The following is a 15,809-nucleotide window of genomic DNA, read 5'->3' as shown; positions in this document are numbered from 1 at the left end:
AGAATTTTTGTGAACTACCTACATGTTGTAGACAAAATAGAATTTCAAATGGAGGAGGAGGACTTTTGCTGTACAATATAAAACACTATTTTCATTTTTCCACTTTGAAATCAGGAAAAAAAATCATAAAAAAATAATGCCAAGTAGCCATAGCTGAATAACACATTGATAATGAGACAAACCACACTTCTTTGAAGGAAGGCAGGCATGAATCAGAAAGTGTGTAGGTTTAGCCACTAATGGTTGAAAATGAGAAATGAGAAGTCCTAAGCCTAAAAATATTAAATAAACTTGGGAATAACTTTCTTATTAGATATTAATGTGTGTCTCAAACTCATGGAAATAAATATTTATCATTTTTGTAACAGACTGCCTCTCTTTTTTAGAGAGACAGGGGAATTGTAGAGAATATACCCTTTTGGCAAATAATCCCTCTTAACATCAGCATACATTAGCTAGGGATTTTTTCCCCATTAAAATACTTCCTTTTCAACAATTCAACATAAAAACTTGATGGGACAGTTTGTCCTTATTCCATTGCAAAAACTGCTTCTTCAAAATTGGCTGAGGTTGACCAGCTCAATTAAAAAATCTTTGATCCTGGAAATCCATAAGAAGTGATTACATCTATGAAAATCTTTTTTTTTGTGTGTGTGTGTGTGGTGCTGGGGATCCAATTGAGGGCCTTGTGCATGCAAGGCAAGCTATATCCCCAGCCCTGAAAATCATTTTTAAGAGAGGAATATTGTTGGGTGATTTAATTAGGAAATATGCTATAATGAAATCTCTTTGGAATATTTTAAAACAGATTCTTCATTTTTTGCATGTCTTTCTCTTTGTATTAATGTAATTCCAAAATAGAGAAATGGTTAATTGAACTGAGAAATAAATGTGTTTACTGGTAATTGCTTAACCTTTGAATTGTAATTACAATTTTATATTCTTATAGGATTATTTAACCATTCATAAGTATGGCAATGCAGCGAGAAATGATCTCTGGAATACATTATCAGAGGTAAAGTATAGGAAGCTCAAATATCAAAATGTCTACTTGAACATTTGAATCGTGTATATAAGCCATTATTAACTTTTATTGACACTGACAGTTTGTCTTTAGTTTTTTATTTCCATTTTCTTCATATTGCTTCCTGTTTTATTTTGATATATTATAATGATCAATGGTTCAAACTTATTTAAAGTACAAGTAGTGATAAAGATACCTTGCCTATTTTCAATATGACAATATTTCTGAAATGTGACTCTAATATAATATCAGAGATTCATGTTAAAGACATTTTGAAGTTTCAAATATATTTTTTCTATGTGATTGTAGACATTTGAGGGATAGAAAATGATGCTACAAATACTTGCTTTAACAATAACGTATATTTTATTTTCTGTTATGTATAGACTTTAATGTTAATACAACTTTCATGCATGTACATATATACATATATAGGAAGCATAATTTATGGTAAGATTAATTTTACTAGTGTCTTATATTAATGTCACTTAATTTAAATGTCTTCATATTTAGGAAAGTTTAAAAGGTAAAAATTAAAATGGCTTAATGTTAATTATGTTTATAATTCATGTTTATGAAACTAATTTATTCAATTTTGGTTGTAAAGGCTTTGAAAAGGAATGGAAAATATGTAAATATACAAGAAGTAATGGATCAGTGGACACTCCAGATGGGTTATCCTGTTATCACCATCTTGGGAAATACAACAGCAGAAAATAGAATAATAATTACCCAACAACATTTTATTTATGATATCAGTGCTAAAACTAAATCACTTGAACGCCAAAATAACAGGTAGAGCATTTTTTTTTCCATGAAAAAATGCTTTTATTTTTATATTTCACATTGTACTTTTAATAATTTAAAAAGCATTGATAATACATTCTGAAATATTATAAGTAAAATATAATTTTAATTTCTTTCTTTATGCATGTTATTTCATTTTGATTCTTTTTACTTCCATTCTATGGATATTTTAACCCTCAATATGACCACATTATTTATTTCAGAAAATGGAATTTTCAATTATAAATGATGATATAAAAATTAAGATGTGATTTTTTCACTTTTCTTCCTGAATATTTCTTGAATTAAATACAAGAAAGGTGTGTTGCAGTGAATTTTGAGAAAACCATGAGATTTATAAGACAAATTATAAAGGAAACTAACAATCCAGAAAAAAAAACAATTAAAGCAAATGAAAATCTAAATAATGTCTGAGTCAAAGGAACTTAAAATAGAATACCTAAAATGATCTAAGTATGAATGACACTCCATATAAAAAATAAGTTATCTTTCCTTCGCTTTTAGTGTTTGAAACCACTAAATTGACAACATACATGGATTGTTATTTTGTTGTTATTTTACCTTTCTTTTGAAACTCTAACTTAATACCTGATAATTCATTGTGTAGGATTGTTTTCTTTTTTACCTTATGTTTTTTTATTTTGTGTCTCATTTTAAAGGCTGAGCCAAAGAATGATAGTAGAACTGTGTTAGTCAGTTTCAGTTTTTTCTAAGGTGCCCTGGGTTAGGTTAACCATGTGCTGTCTCCCATTACCTTTGAAAATTAGGAGTCTGACTTCATCAACCACCAGTATCAGAGACCAGGAGCAGAGTTTACTTTGTTATCTCTAAGAGGAGTGGAAATCATTCCTAAGTTATCTACCTCCAATTCTGGATATTCAGAGAAGTGATTGAAAAATTCATTAATATTTTCTGGTGTCTGTTGTATACAACAGACACTAGTATGGCAATATGTAAAACAGTGGCTGTGTAACCGATGTGATTCTGCAATCTGTATACGGGGTAAAAATGGGAGTTCATAACCCACTTGAATCAAATGTATGAAATATGATATGTCAAGAGCTATGTAATATTTTGAACAACCAATAATAAAAATTAAAAAAAAAATTCTGGTGACCACATTTGGAATATGATTTAGGACAGCAGCTTCTTAAACCTTCTCAATATACACACACACTTCGAGGCACTGCCCTCTGCCTCCCCACTCTCTGTTCTTCTGTAATCCCACATCACCCTGTTGAACTGTCAGTGCTGTCTGGGTCTGCCCATCAAGGCTGCTCTCCCCAGCTCAGATTCCCCACAGCTGCCAAGTGCTACTTCTAATCCTTCACCATCTGGCCCCAGGCTAAACATGCTTTAGCATCAACCCTGGTCTCGCCAGGAAGTACGTAAAAACTACTTGACTGTGGCAAAGCTGGAGATACTCGGGCCAGGCCTTCAAGGATGCTGAGTCTGACACAGCATCACTGATGCAGAAAAACATAAAAGACGCATAGATGACAGAAAAAAAATTTGAACAAAAATACTTTGTGAACCTATAATATACATCAGTATATCAGCTGTGAGTCTGGGAAAAATTTTTCCCATGCTGTATACATAGTATCTAGAGCTTCACATTGGCTGTTTTAAAATCATATGAATGATTTTGAACTCTGAGAAATTGGCATAGAAAGTATTAAGAGAATGATCATACAGGGCATCTTATTAGTCTCAAAAATGAGTTTATCTATTATGAAATAATAGAGCTTGTAGTTGCAAATGTAGTATTCCAATTTTACATTATTGATCTTTAATTCACTGTGACATTCTGGTCAAAGCTTCAATACTAATTCTGTCTGGCTTTTGTACATAGCTTTCCTAGGTCTTTATACACAATGCACACAGTTGATGCAGTAAAACCTATACCTACCTATGCCAGAAATTCTTTAAATTATGGATGTTTTCTGAATCAGGAGAGTCAATTTTTTTTTCATTTTTTTAGGGGATACCAGAACATAACTATGACATGCATAGAACATTTTAATGTGTTCAGTAATTATATTTTTTCATACATGACAATTGTATTGCAGCAGAGAAAGGAAAGATCTTTAACCAATAACTGCACAAAGTTAATGAATATCTAACAGAGTGTAAAAATGTAATAGAACTGTGGTACTTGGGAAGTGGTGAATTGGTGAAGCCTTTTTCTTTATAAAGTTACTTCCCTATAGTGTTATATAACGTTTCCTTAACCACAGAGGAGCTTCTAAGAGTTTTGTGTTGTAGAGAATTCTATGTACCTGCATGTTTACATTTCCCATGTCTCATTGTCCTGATAGTAACACTCTCTAGTTTTTCATAAGATTTACACTAATCCTTCATTAATGTTGATACTATTTTTTAAAAGGTTCCTGACTCAGCTAAAATATATGCCCATTCTTTTCTACTTTAATGTAATCCTTAAAATTAAAGTTGTTTTATTATAAAAATGTAAACTGATAATGAAGACGGTTAATCCCTGGAACTATTAAAGAAAATAAATGGTTTTAGGGTCTTCTGAAATTAATTTTTAATGTCTTTTTAATGGTTAAGTGAAATAAATAAAATTTGAATTAAATTAAAGAGGCAGAAACACAATCCATTCTCACAAGATCTTTTTTCTAGTCTCTTTTTAAGCTAACCCACTGAAGACTGATTTCTTTACAGTGTACCATACAGGGTCCTTTACTCAATATTGTTGAGTGTCCTCTAGTCTTTTAGCAAAACAACAAAACAAAACAAAACAAACCCCACCATGATTATTATGACTTCTTTGCTTTTAAAATGAAATTTATAAAATGACTAAATATGTTTTGTTTAAAAAGCTATGAAAAATAACAGGATGTCAACGTGTCCAACAATTTTGAAATGAATACAAAATTTCAGATCTGCATGGTAACTTGTAACAATTTATCTTTGTCACTTGTATAGATTTTGTGTAGGGTACAAAAACTTCCTTAGAGAAAACATAAAAGTCTATTTTAAGAATTTTACAAAATATACCAACTTTGTGTTCTAAAATCTTATAATAGGTAACTTTTTTTTATATCACAGCAGCTGTGTAATAGTGTCTGTTTATTTAATTCATTTTCTCTATGCATATGATATTGACTGTAAGAATCATGCAAGTATTTATATGAATCTCATTTTCTTGTACCTTAGAGACTTTTTTGAAAACTTACATTGAAACATCTCAGTTTTTATCATGATCTCTGGCTATTTAGAAGAATACAGTTCAAATACAAGTATTAGGGGCACACAGTGCTTCACAAACATTTTTGGATCATGCTACAAAAAGACATATTTTCCCTTAATGATTTTTTAATTCTCCTAATTTTTTATATTCCTTGCTCTTTAACTAATACTTATCTGACTTCACATTTTGCTTGACCCAATTCAATGTGGAAGATTCATACAAAAATGTGAAGTTCATAAAGAACATTTTTTTTTAGAGAGAGAGAATCTTTTTTGTAGATGGACACAACACAATGTCTTTATTTTTATGTGGTGCTGAGAATCCAACCTGGGTCCCACCCATGCTAAACAAGCACTCTACTGCTGAGCCACAATCCCAGCCCAAGAGCATTTTTGTCTTACTTATAGGTTAATCTGGCCTTTTTTATTTTCCTTTAATCTAAGTCAATTCAATCATATTAACACATTCAACAGTGATTTATAAAACAACTCCTCTTTCATAGCTTTTCTCAGTGACCCTGTAGTTTAACTTGAGAATTAGACTCAAACTGGAGACATTGTTGTCTAATTATTACAATTAATCAAAAGAGATTCATTATCTTTAAAGAATAGCTATTAAAGAAATACATCAGTTTTTTGTATCTTTATTCCAATAAATCTACCATTAAATATTTTTAAGATATTTTTAGTTCTTTGTTGGAAGTGTGAAAGTATTTATTAAAGAACTTACATGGGTAATTTCTCACTAAGTTTTTACTATCTAAAGAATGACTACCATAAAGTACTTCCTGGCCAATCATGGGGAGTCCATTGTAGTATAGCATAGTGTCTCTGAATAGTTGACACTCAAAAATATTTCTGTAATTAAGTATAATATATAGTTTTCTAATTTAGAATCTTAAATGTGTTATTTTAACTTTCAATAGTGGAGATAACAGTTGATATACAATTATGAATTTCTTCCAGTCTTCTATTCAGACTCTTTTGTACCATAGAACTCTTTTTATAATGAGTGAAACAATTAACTGATCAAATAACCAAATTCTGCATGATGGATTCAGTGGAGATACCCTTTTCTCCCACCCTCAAAAAAGACATGATCTTGTTTCAATATGTTATGCCAAGCATGATCCCTCAAAAGTGTTCCATTCTCCATTTATTCTCATAGATATTAAACTCACACAGTATCTTTACTTATTGTATCTTGACAATATCATTCTAAAATAAAAATTATTTTTCCCATACTGTAATTATTGGATACCCCTGTTGCTAATGGTGCAGTGGAGAGATCAATATAATCAAGCTGTATTTCAAGGAAGAAAGCAAAGTCTAGTCATTGGGCTTATTGTAAAACCATCCAGCAAATCTCTGGGTGCTCTTTGAGATTAAATTGATATTAATTCATGTACAAGCCTAGATATCAATTTTACCCTATAAAAGGTAAATGTAAAAAAACATGCTTCTTTTTAATAGTTGAGATTCATGAGTGACCCTGAATATTGATAGATGCTTTGACACATCAATTTGGAAATTTCATTTCAGGAAACAGAGTATTAAGTATGTCCCACAGTGTTGTTGGTATTGATCTGGACTTTGGGGAAATCCAATTAATTTTGTTCTTCCTTTATTCTTTAGATGTGCCATTTTATTCTCTCTCTAAAAATATGTTAGTAGTGTTACCAGAATTGTTAGATAATAACTAAGGAAAATTTTAAAGTGTAAATGATGAAACCACTGAAATTTATATTAATCTAATATAGAAAAAGTGGAAAGGGTTTATTTTTAGACTTTAACCAATATATAATGTGGTTCAGATTTTTGGAATATAGTTACTTTTTACTTTTAAAATGCAAATCTGTTTTTTTTTCTGCAAAATAAAGTTGTTTTTCTTTTGCACTGAAACCGAAACTTTTTAAAGTTAAGTCTTCTTAATGGCATGTAATAATAAACTCATCTTTTTGACTTATTTTTTGTCTTTCTAACTGGGATTTATATACTTATTTACTTGTTTGGTTTTACTGAAGAGAGTAATAAAATCATATAGAAGGTAGATAGAAAATGTTGTTTATTTTTGTTTGGATGTAGATATTTTATTCTTAAAGCTTCTCTTTTATTTTTCAGTTACCTGTGGCAGATTCCATTAACTATTGTAGTAGGAAATAGAAGCCATGTGTCTTCAGAAGCAATTATTTGGGTGTCTAACAAATCAGGTAAAATATATATTGTCCCCTGAGGAACTATTTGGTTTCAGATAATTGTTTGGCAACTTAACCTCTAGTTTTAGCTGTTATAAAATGTGAATAAAAATAAATTATATTGAGAAAGTAAAGGAATGTTAATCACTTCTAAAAACTTAGGTATAATATAGAATAATAGTCTAATTTCAAGCTTCCTAGGTAATTTTATATTTGTTTCTTTTATGGTAAAGAGAAAATTTTAAAATAAGTATCTATAGAATTAATATTATCTGTTTTAGGCTGTGTAATTTTGTGATTCCAAGTGTAATTAAAATATAATCATAACTCCCAGTAGAACATTATTTCAAATACTAAAATGTAGGCCTAATTTTTAATCCCATTTTCCTTCTACCTTTTAGTCTCTTTAAGGGACCAGACTGTCTCTTTAAGGGACCAGAAAGGCAATATTCTCCATGGAATTAGATAATTATAGGGCCAGGAGGGAGGGGCTTTTACATGGCATCTAACCATCTCCTAGGTTGGGTCAAACCTCAAGGAGCAGAGAGAGATGAGATTCTATTCTCTTTCTAAATATCTTCAAATAAGATAGTGACCTGTTTCAATTCACTGTCAGAAACCTATTTCTCAAATCCAATCTATATCCTTCAAGCTAGAGTGTGAACCAGGTCCCTTTTATTTCTGTTTTCCATTGAGTTAGAGAAAAAGTCAATTATCATCTTTTATGTAACTTTTCATTTAGATTTAGATGGTCAAGTGTGTTCATATTTTGTTTTTCTTATTTCTTTCTCACATACTGTTAATTGATGTTACCTTACATCATTTTAAACAGCCACAATTTTTTTTTTCAGTAAGGTGAGGTATAAATAAACAGCTGTTTTTCCCTTCTGTCTTGCTATTATAAGGGAGACTAAAATGCTTAAAATACATAAAGGAAACAAGTTTTAAAGCAAAATATAATTTGTTTGCCAGAAGTATAAACACTGGGAATTCCAGGTGTATTTTTACTCAAATTTTTAATGTTTCTTAATACATAATCACATATTAGAAAAATATGTATTTTAACTTATACATGTTGTATGTGGTCGGATCCACAGCCCAGTTGTGCAAGGGCAATAGGTTAGGTTGCAGAAGGCCAAAGAAAGTGTCCATAAGTGGTACTTATGATGTATTGAGGAAAGCTTGCTAGAGATGAGTGCCTGCTCCTAGAAGACTTCAGTGATAATAGACTGATACATAGCACTTCTGTCCTTCAAGGTGTTTTTCCAAACAGTGCCTCCTCTCCCTCATGATGTTTTGTCCAGTAGCTGCTGGTTGGATGAGTGACACATATCCTTTCCACAGTGCCCTCAGCTCCCCCCTGGCTGCCAGTGGGATAGAGGTTTTATGTTAGGCTGCGGAAGCAATGACAGCATCAGCATTAGCTTGCATTGTTTGCTTAGTTAGCTTGCATGGCCAGCATCCCAAGGAACAACTGTCTTGGCACAGATGCAAGAAAGTAGCTTTCTACAGATTAACACTAATTTACCATAATATCCAGTGTGCATAATATGTATCCAGTGTTCTTCAAGATAATATGTTCCTGGACTTTCCAACCCAAGCTTGCTCTCAGTATTCCTTTAACTTGATGAGGTTTTTTTGGGGGGAAAAAGGGGGACATTCAATGATATTGTTTACTCTCCCCCTTTTCTTTAGAAATGATACATATATAAAACATGCATGTATAGTCTAATAAGACATTAAAGTACTTACTCTAACATTTATTGATATTTATCTTTCTAAATAATTAGAATCTATAGTTTCATTGCATGGTTCTGAATTTATACCTACTATATTATTTGTCTGTATACCTCTCTTTTCCATTCATGTAGTTGTTTTATTTACCTATGTAATCTGTTATAAAATGATGAAAACAATTACTATAAAGTTTCAACTATTAGAATGAAATCATGCCACCCTAGGAAAGCCAGGAGCATGAGATAGAACTATCTTCAGAAATAAAGCAAAATACTCATCTTTTCAAGGTAGAATGAAAATGGAGAAAATTTAAAAAGTATAAAGGTATATTGATCAAACATCAGGAGTGGCCCAACACGTCACTTGCAGACAGTGTCAGTGCAAGTTTGATTCTTGTAGCATTCGTTTCCCAGGACCATTTCCTCTAACTCTAGTTATTTCCATAGTGTTATTCATAGGATCTTCTTTTCCCTCCGAGAATCGAGAATAGTGTCACAGTTTTCTTTGACGCAAAGCCACTACTGGCTATGTTTGAGGGCTTGTTTTTTTTATATCCTTTCATTGTTAGTCAGGAATAATAACAGTGTATTAGTTCAAACCATGCTTGCCTCCTAAAATATTGCCTGTATTGATATATATGACATCACACACAGCTGCACAATTTGTGAAGCTCATAATTCTAGGAGGCACTGTTTGCGTAGACTATGGCATGAATGGCATACGCCTCTTCCCCCCAAAGTTATACAATGTTCAAACTGCAGAGCATAGTGTGTTATGGTTCATTAAATCATAACAGCATCTTCTGTTTGATATGAACGTTTTGAAATGTTGAGGCTTGTTGGGGGGATACTCATATTAAGTAAATGCTTCCCTATAACTTGATAAATTCAAAAATCTGGAAGAACTTTTACAAGAGAGACCTAAAAGAAAAGAACACCTTGTTTTGCCTTTTCAATTATATCCTAGATATTCAATTTTATCTTGAAGTTTTCATTCTGATGACCCATAATAAAACTAATACCAGAAAGAGTTTTAGGGGGTAAGATATTAACTTCTATGTTCTTTTATAAGTTGTCATGTTCCCTATGGTTTAAAATATAATCAGTATCAATTAATCAGTACTACCAGTTGATCAGTATTTACCTCATGTTTTCCTCCATAAAAACATGAAGGAAATATTCTGGTCAATTCTTATCAACATATATGAAAAGAAATTATACATTTATTTATATTAACCATATTGATCTTTTTTGTAATTTTCACTGCCAATAGTAATACAAATTTGATCTCATAAGATATTAAGGCAAAAAAAAAGATATTAAGGCAAAGTCTTTGGTGGATAAGATGTATACATTTGATTTTAATCATATGTTCTTGGCAATTTGTTTTTTAAAACACTTTGGATAAATATCTAATTCCAAGTTAAGGCAAAGATCATTGTAGCCTAAAAGTAATTTTTAAAACACTTTTTAAGATTTTAAGATCAGGTTGAAATATTTATCCTTTTCATTCTTACTAAGAAAATACCAAGTACTCAGACATTTATAATTGTGGTAGCTTGCATATTGACTGGCTGTTCAACTAATGTTGCATAGAGGGGAATAAATTTAGCGTCAAATGTTAGAAAAGAAAAGATTCAAAATAAAAAAAGAAACTGATCCTTAAAAATTAATGTAAAACTTTAAAAATAGCATAATGCTGTGGTGCTTTCCTCAAACATTGACTCATTTAAGATTCTCAAACCATTAAAAAATGAGTATTGTCTTTATCTACATTTTACATTTGAGGAAATTAAGGTTTCAGAAATAACTTACCCAGTGACAGTCAGTTAGTGAGATAAAGAGCTTGCTTTTTTATCTTAGGAGTTTAGTTTAAATTTAGGAGTTTAGTTTCATTTTTTTTTTCTTTTTACTCTATTCTTCCCTTGACTACACACACACACACACACACACACACACACACACACACAGAATTTAAGTTCTTTGGTAGGTTTCTTTGAAAATCTGTCAGTTACTCACTATGATGTCTTTGGATATGTTCACATAGTTCTTTAAAGATTCCACAAAACATGATCTCATTCAGTTTTCACAATAGTCCAGTGAGGCAATGAATATATGTTATTATTCATGGGTTTGTCCCATGTTGTTACCCTTATTATTATTATTTTAATTCAAATTGTTATGCAAACAGCAAATATTTGGTATAAATTTCTAATTTCATTTCTCTTTTTATTCTAAAAATGTATAAAATATAAAAATCTTATAAAGTATCAACTACTTTGTGCCTTGTTGTAGTCTGAATCAGACCATTTTGGATATAAATATAATTTTTAATTATTATTACCAACACTTGAAATATAACCTCCATACTTTTTATTATGTACTCATCAAATACGATACCTCATTAGGCCATTGGAAAAGATCTCTTTAAAATGCATTGCTTGCCATTAGTTAATTTGAAGAACATTTTAGGGATATAATTAACTAGAACTGAAAAGATATTTAAAAATCTATTACAAAATCTTTCAGGGAACAATTCCTTCAAAGATCTCATTTGTAGTAAAGGCATAAAAATATTCATGAATAGTAATAACCTTCAGGTTTAAGTTATGAATTCAATAATGGTGTACTTAAAAACAATAGATGCCTGTCTGCTTATTCTGGTTAGAAGATATAGAAAGTATAGGGATTGTTTTCCTATTTTAACATACATATTGATTTTAGTTTGACTATATCCTACATGTATGTCTTTGAATTGAATAAGTTAAAAAAATAGAGCCAAATGAATCACATGGGGTTTAACATATGCCAGCTATCTAAAAAGTGAATAGGAAGTAACTTGAAGGATAGATTTAATTTATAGGAATTCATGACCATGGCAGATTTGTAAAAATCTAAATCATCTGTTCATATATTGTACTTGATGCTTTAGCATTCTAATTAAAAAAACAAAACACTTCTTAAATGAAAATTATCAAATTTGCTCTTAGGTGAATTAAATGACAATTTTATTATTTTTGTAAGGAAAAGCTTACTATACTTGAAGAAATTAAGATTGCTCAGAAGAAACAATATTTTTAATATTTAAGTTTTAATTTTCTTCCAGGAATTCAGGCATGATTAATCAAAACCTCTCCTTATAATGTTATTTTAGTTTTTTAAAACATCATGTTTTCTTGTTACTTTGGTTCTAATTTTTGCATCTGTAAACTGAGGTGACATTCTAAAACTTCTTGTGTGGGTGACACGTTAAAAATTTAAAAATACATGTTTGTGAAACTTCAAAGCCTTGAGAAACCATTTTTATTTTCTAGTAGTCAATCTGATTAGTCTGTTGGAACCATTTTTCTTTATCTGTTTCAATGAGCACAGTTTCTAAAGGTACTGAGAGCTGAATGATATCTGAAACATTAAGTTTTTATATTTAATATACATTGGGGTTTAAGCACTTTTGTTTTACTTCAGACTTTTGAAAATAAGCAATCTCTTAGGTACATTGTATTAAATAGCCCACCCTATTACAGGCCTGAGAAATGAATGGTCATGAATGTTCACCCAGTGGTTCTTGTGGTAAACCCTTCCTTGTGTGGCCTTTCCTTGAGAGAGAGTCCTTTGTAAATTCATTCCTTCCAAGGAAATAAAGGGGGACACTGTATTTCCTGTTTTGTATTCTGATGTGCCAACATCTTGATAATGGAGTAAGAACCAAAGGTGTGTCTGTTACTCAGATATGAGTCAACTGGCTTCTGTGGTACAGTCTATGATTTTGAGTTATTGTAGAAATTAGATATAACAGTATAACAGAAATTAAATATAACAGTCTGGTTTTAATTTCTTTTTCCTCCTGGATGTCAGATTGTGTGTATGTGTGTATGCATGTAAGTTTCTAAAGTCCACTTCATAGTGTAAATTCTGAGAGGCATGAGTCCTGAAGATTAACACCCAAATTCCTGGAATCATAACTCTCCCTCTGGGATGTCAGTAAAGGTTGACTTTACATGTGAATGTAGGTCACTCTCTCTACCATATTTGAAAAAGTTAAGCATGTAAGAAGTTAGATCATTTTTTACTGGCTTCTGTTCATGGAATTAGCTGGTGAAAAAAATATGTTACCATTTTCCAAAGTGATTTCAATAAGCAGAACTTATTACCTTTGTTTATAAGTCTATGTGGAAATTTAGAGTCTTAAACAAATGTGGTTTCCTTTTTCTAGCATTATTGATGATGTGGAGAAGTGTGTTGTTTATGAGTAGTCCTATGAAAGCCAGAGAAAAAGGCAGGAGACAATGATGACTTCTAAGTAAATGGGCTGCATTGTTCTAATCACTTTCTGACAATTAAAATAAGAAGAATATGTATCTAAACACATTTTAATTTTAGCTGCACATGCACATACAACCTAATTGAAAGCTGCGTGAATATAATAGTGTATTTCTAGGTTACGTTTGAGAAAGAAAATATTTTATAGGTAAGTAGTTTTTGTCAAGAACAAAAATATTTGTTACAAGAAAATATTTTACTGAGATGATAATGAGTAACCATCTAAAAGTTTTTCTCAGCAATTCTAAATGCTAATGATTGATTAAAGAGTAGGTTTCAATGAGATATTTAGGATAGAATTTCTTTTTAATGATTGGTTTTGTTAACATCTTGTGTTCAGAAAACATAAACTTGATTCCATTTTAACTCTTAAATTTCTAAATCTATTTATTCTCAAAATGCTGTTTTCAGAGCATCACAGAATAGCTTATTTGGACAAGGGAAGCTGGCTGCTGGGGAACATCAATCAAACGGGTTACTTCAGAGTCAACTATGACCTAAGGAACTGGAGGTTATTAATTGATCAGTTAATCAGGAACCATGAGGTATATTCTAGACTTGCTCATAAGCAACGTGCTTTGACATGTGAACACCTGTAATTTTAATCCTTAATGATTCTTCTTCCCCCCCCCTCCCCCCGATTGGCCTCATAGGTTCTTTCTGTCAGTAACCGGGCAGGTTTGATTGACGATGCCTTTAGCCTGGCCAGGTATGTTTTCCTGTGGATCTCCGTAATAAAAACTCTTGCCTGTAAGATTTTCTGTATTAAGCTGAGTAGTATGCATATTTTGAATTTAAGAATTTAAAAATGATTTCTATCTCACAATCTTTGTGTTTATATATGAATTATAATCACTGTGCCAAATTCTTGATCAATAATAGCCATAGGATATTTTCAAGACAGGAGAAACTTGATCAATTTTGCTGCAAGTTCAATTTAACACTCTGGAGATTAATAATCTCTTCCAAATTTCATTAATGACTCTAAAAAATGGTCATTGTACCATATTTAACTTTTGATAGAAAATATCTTCAAGCACCAGCAATTTTTTTCCTCAACATATGCCAGTATATCTTTTATTAATATTCTTTTGAATGTGATTCATTATGAAAAGCTTGAGCTGTGAGACAGATATAAATAGCTACAGGATAAGACTGTTCTGGACAAAATATTTATCAATCTTGTAGTAAAAGCTTTTAGTTGTATTGGTAATTGTAATATTGTATTACTTTCACTATTAGATTTATAATGTAAAAATCAGTTATTCCTTTGAACAGTCATCAAATGAAATAATGAGCTCAAGGTACTTATTGTATTTTGAAACGAAATAGCAAACAGTTCTTTTAGTATTTTTTTACTCTTTCATTTCCAGTTATAGTTTTAATTTTACAAGCTACAACTTAGGACATGGAAATTTCTCTTTGCTTACCTGGTTATCATAATTTACATTTTCTCTTACGGCAATTGTATGAAACTGGTTACTTTTATCTGTGCTGAGATGAACACACAACTTAACTTAGCATAGGCATTGTTTCATTTCTGGAACCTGAAACTGCTTTTACAGTTTATGTACTCCATCAAATCTCAATTCTCTTCCATATGTTAAAAAGCATATCATTCCCTGTGGCATTCTAATCCATCAAAACTAATGAGCTTACATATAGAAGACTTGATAATTACTTTGACATAAGCAAAGTCAAGTTGGGGACCAAGTTACAGAGATTGGTTTTTGTAAAAATAAGTAATGTAGAAGGGAGAACACATAAAGAAGGGAAAAAGAAGAAATTTCAGGTAATTTTCTATTAAAAAGAAACAAAAAATCAAAACCCCCAGACTTTTTCCTTTTCTATTGCTACTAAGGAGACTGCACTGTTTTCTTACCTGGTGAACAATTCTGTATTGGCAACTCATTCTGACCAGGTACCCCATGTTGCAGGCACACATTTGCCTACCTGCTGAGTGACAGCCCTAAGGACAATTTACCAGCAAGGAAGTTTCTAATGAAATTGTACCAATTTCATACAGTCATTTAGTATGAACAGAAGCTCACTTCCAGCAAAAGTAAAGGAGGGTCCTTCCATGCCACAGCATCGTCTTCTTGCAAAAAATTTAAAAATAATAGAGGTGGAGAAAGCCCTGATGAGGTGTGATGTGTGATGATGGCTAAGAGGTAGCCTTTGCTATGTAGTAAAATATGCAGACTTTGAAGAAAGCATTAGGTATGATGGTAATATATATGGAAGTTTAGAGAGTCCGTCCAGCCAGCCAGCCAGAAGGAATGTATTTAATGTAATTACTGCACTGAGAAAAAGGAGAGAGAGAGAGAGATTATAAAATCAGATTTATTCAGGTGAATGCCCTGTACTTACTTGGAACTATTTACAATTCATTGTATTCTTGACATTTTTTTTTTGTAATTTTGCTATTCAATATCTATCAAACTTCTTTCCATTTTCTGGACAAATCAGGTTCTCCTTGGGTTCTTTAAAACTAATAAGTAGAAAAATAGCAAA

The 15,809-nt window shown here is 31.3% G+C and overlaps 1 protein-coding gene across 1 annotated transcript in view; it reads left to right on the top strand.

Moving 5' to 3' along the window:
• The window catches only part of Trhde (thyrotropin releasing hormone degrading enzyme), a 377,691-nt gene that overhangs the window by 281,475 nt on the left and 80,407 nt on the right, over nucleotides 1-15,809 (top strand). The window contains exons 8-12 of the mRNA XM_026386682.2: nucleotides 950-1,015; nucleotides 1,632-1,819; nucleotides 7,166-7,254; nucleotides 13,707-13,840; nucleotides 13,949-14,004. Of these exons, the coding sequence (XP_026242467.2) occupies nucleotides 950-1,015; nucleotides 1,632-1,819; nucleotides 7,166-7,254; nucleotides 13,707-13,840; nucleotides 13,949-14,004 (533 nt within the window). The remainder of the gene's footprint in view (nucleotides 1-949; nucleotides 1,016-1,631; nucleotides 1,820-7,165; nucleotides 7,255-13,706; nucleotides 13,841-13,948; nucleotides 14,005-15,809) is intronic.

This window comes from Urocitellus parryii, chromosome 5 (assembly GCF_045843805.1).
Source record: "Urocitellus parryii isolate mUroPar1 chromosome 5, mUroPar1.hap1, whole genome shotgun sequence".
Taxonomy (NCBI): Eukaryota; Metazoa; Chordata; class Mammalia; order Rodentia; family Sciuridae; genus Urocitellus; species Urocitellus parryii.
This window is presented reverse-complemented; position numbering and strand designations above follow the sequence as displayed.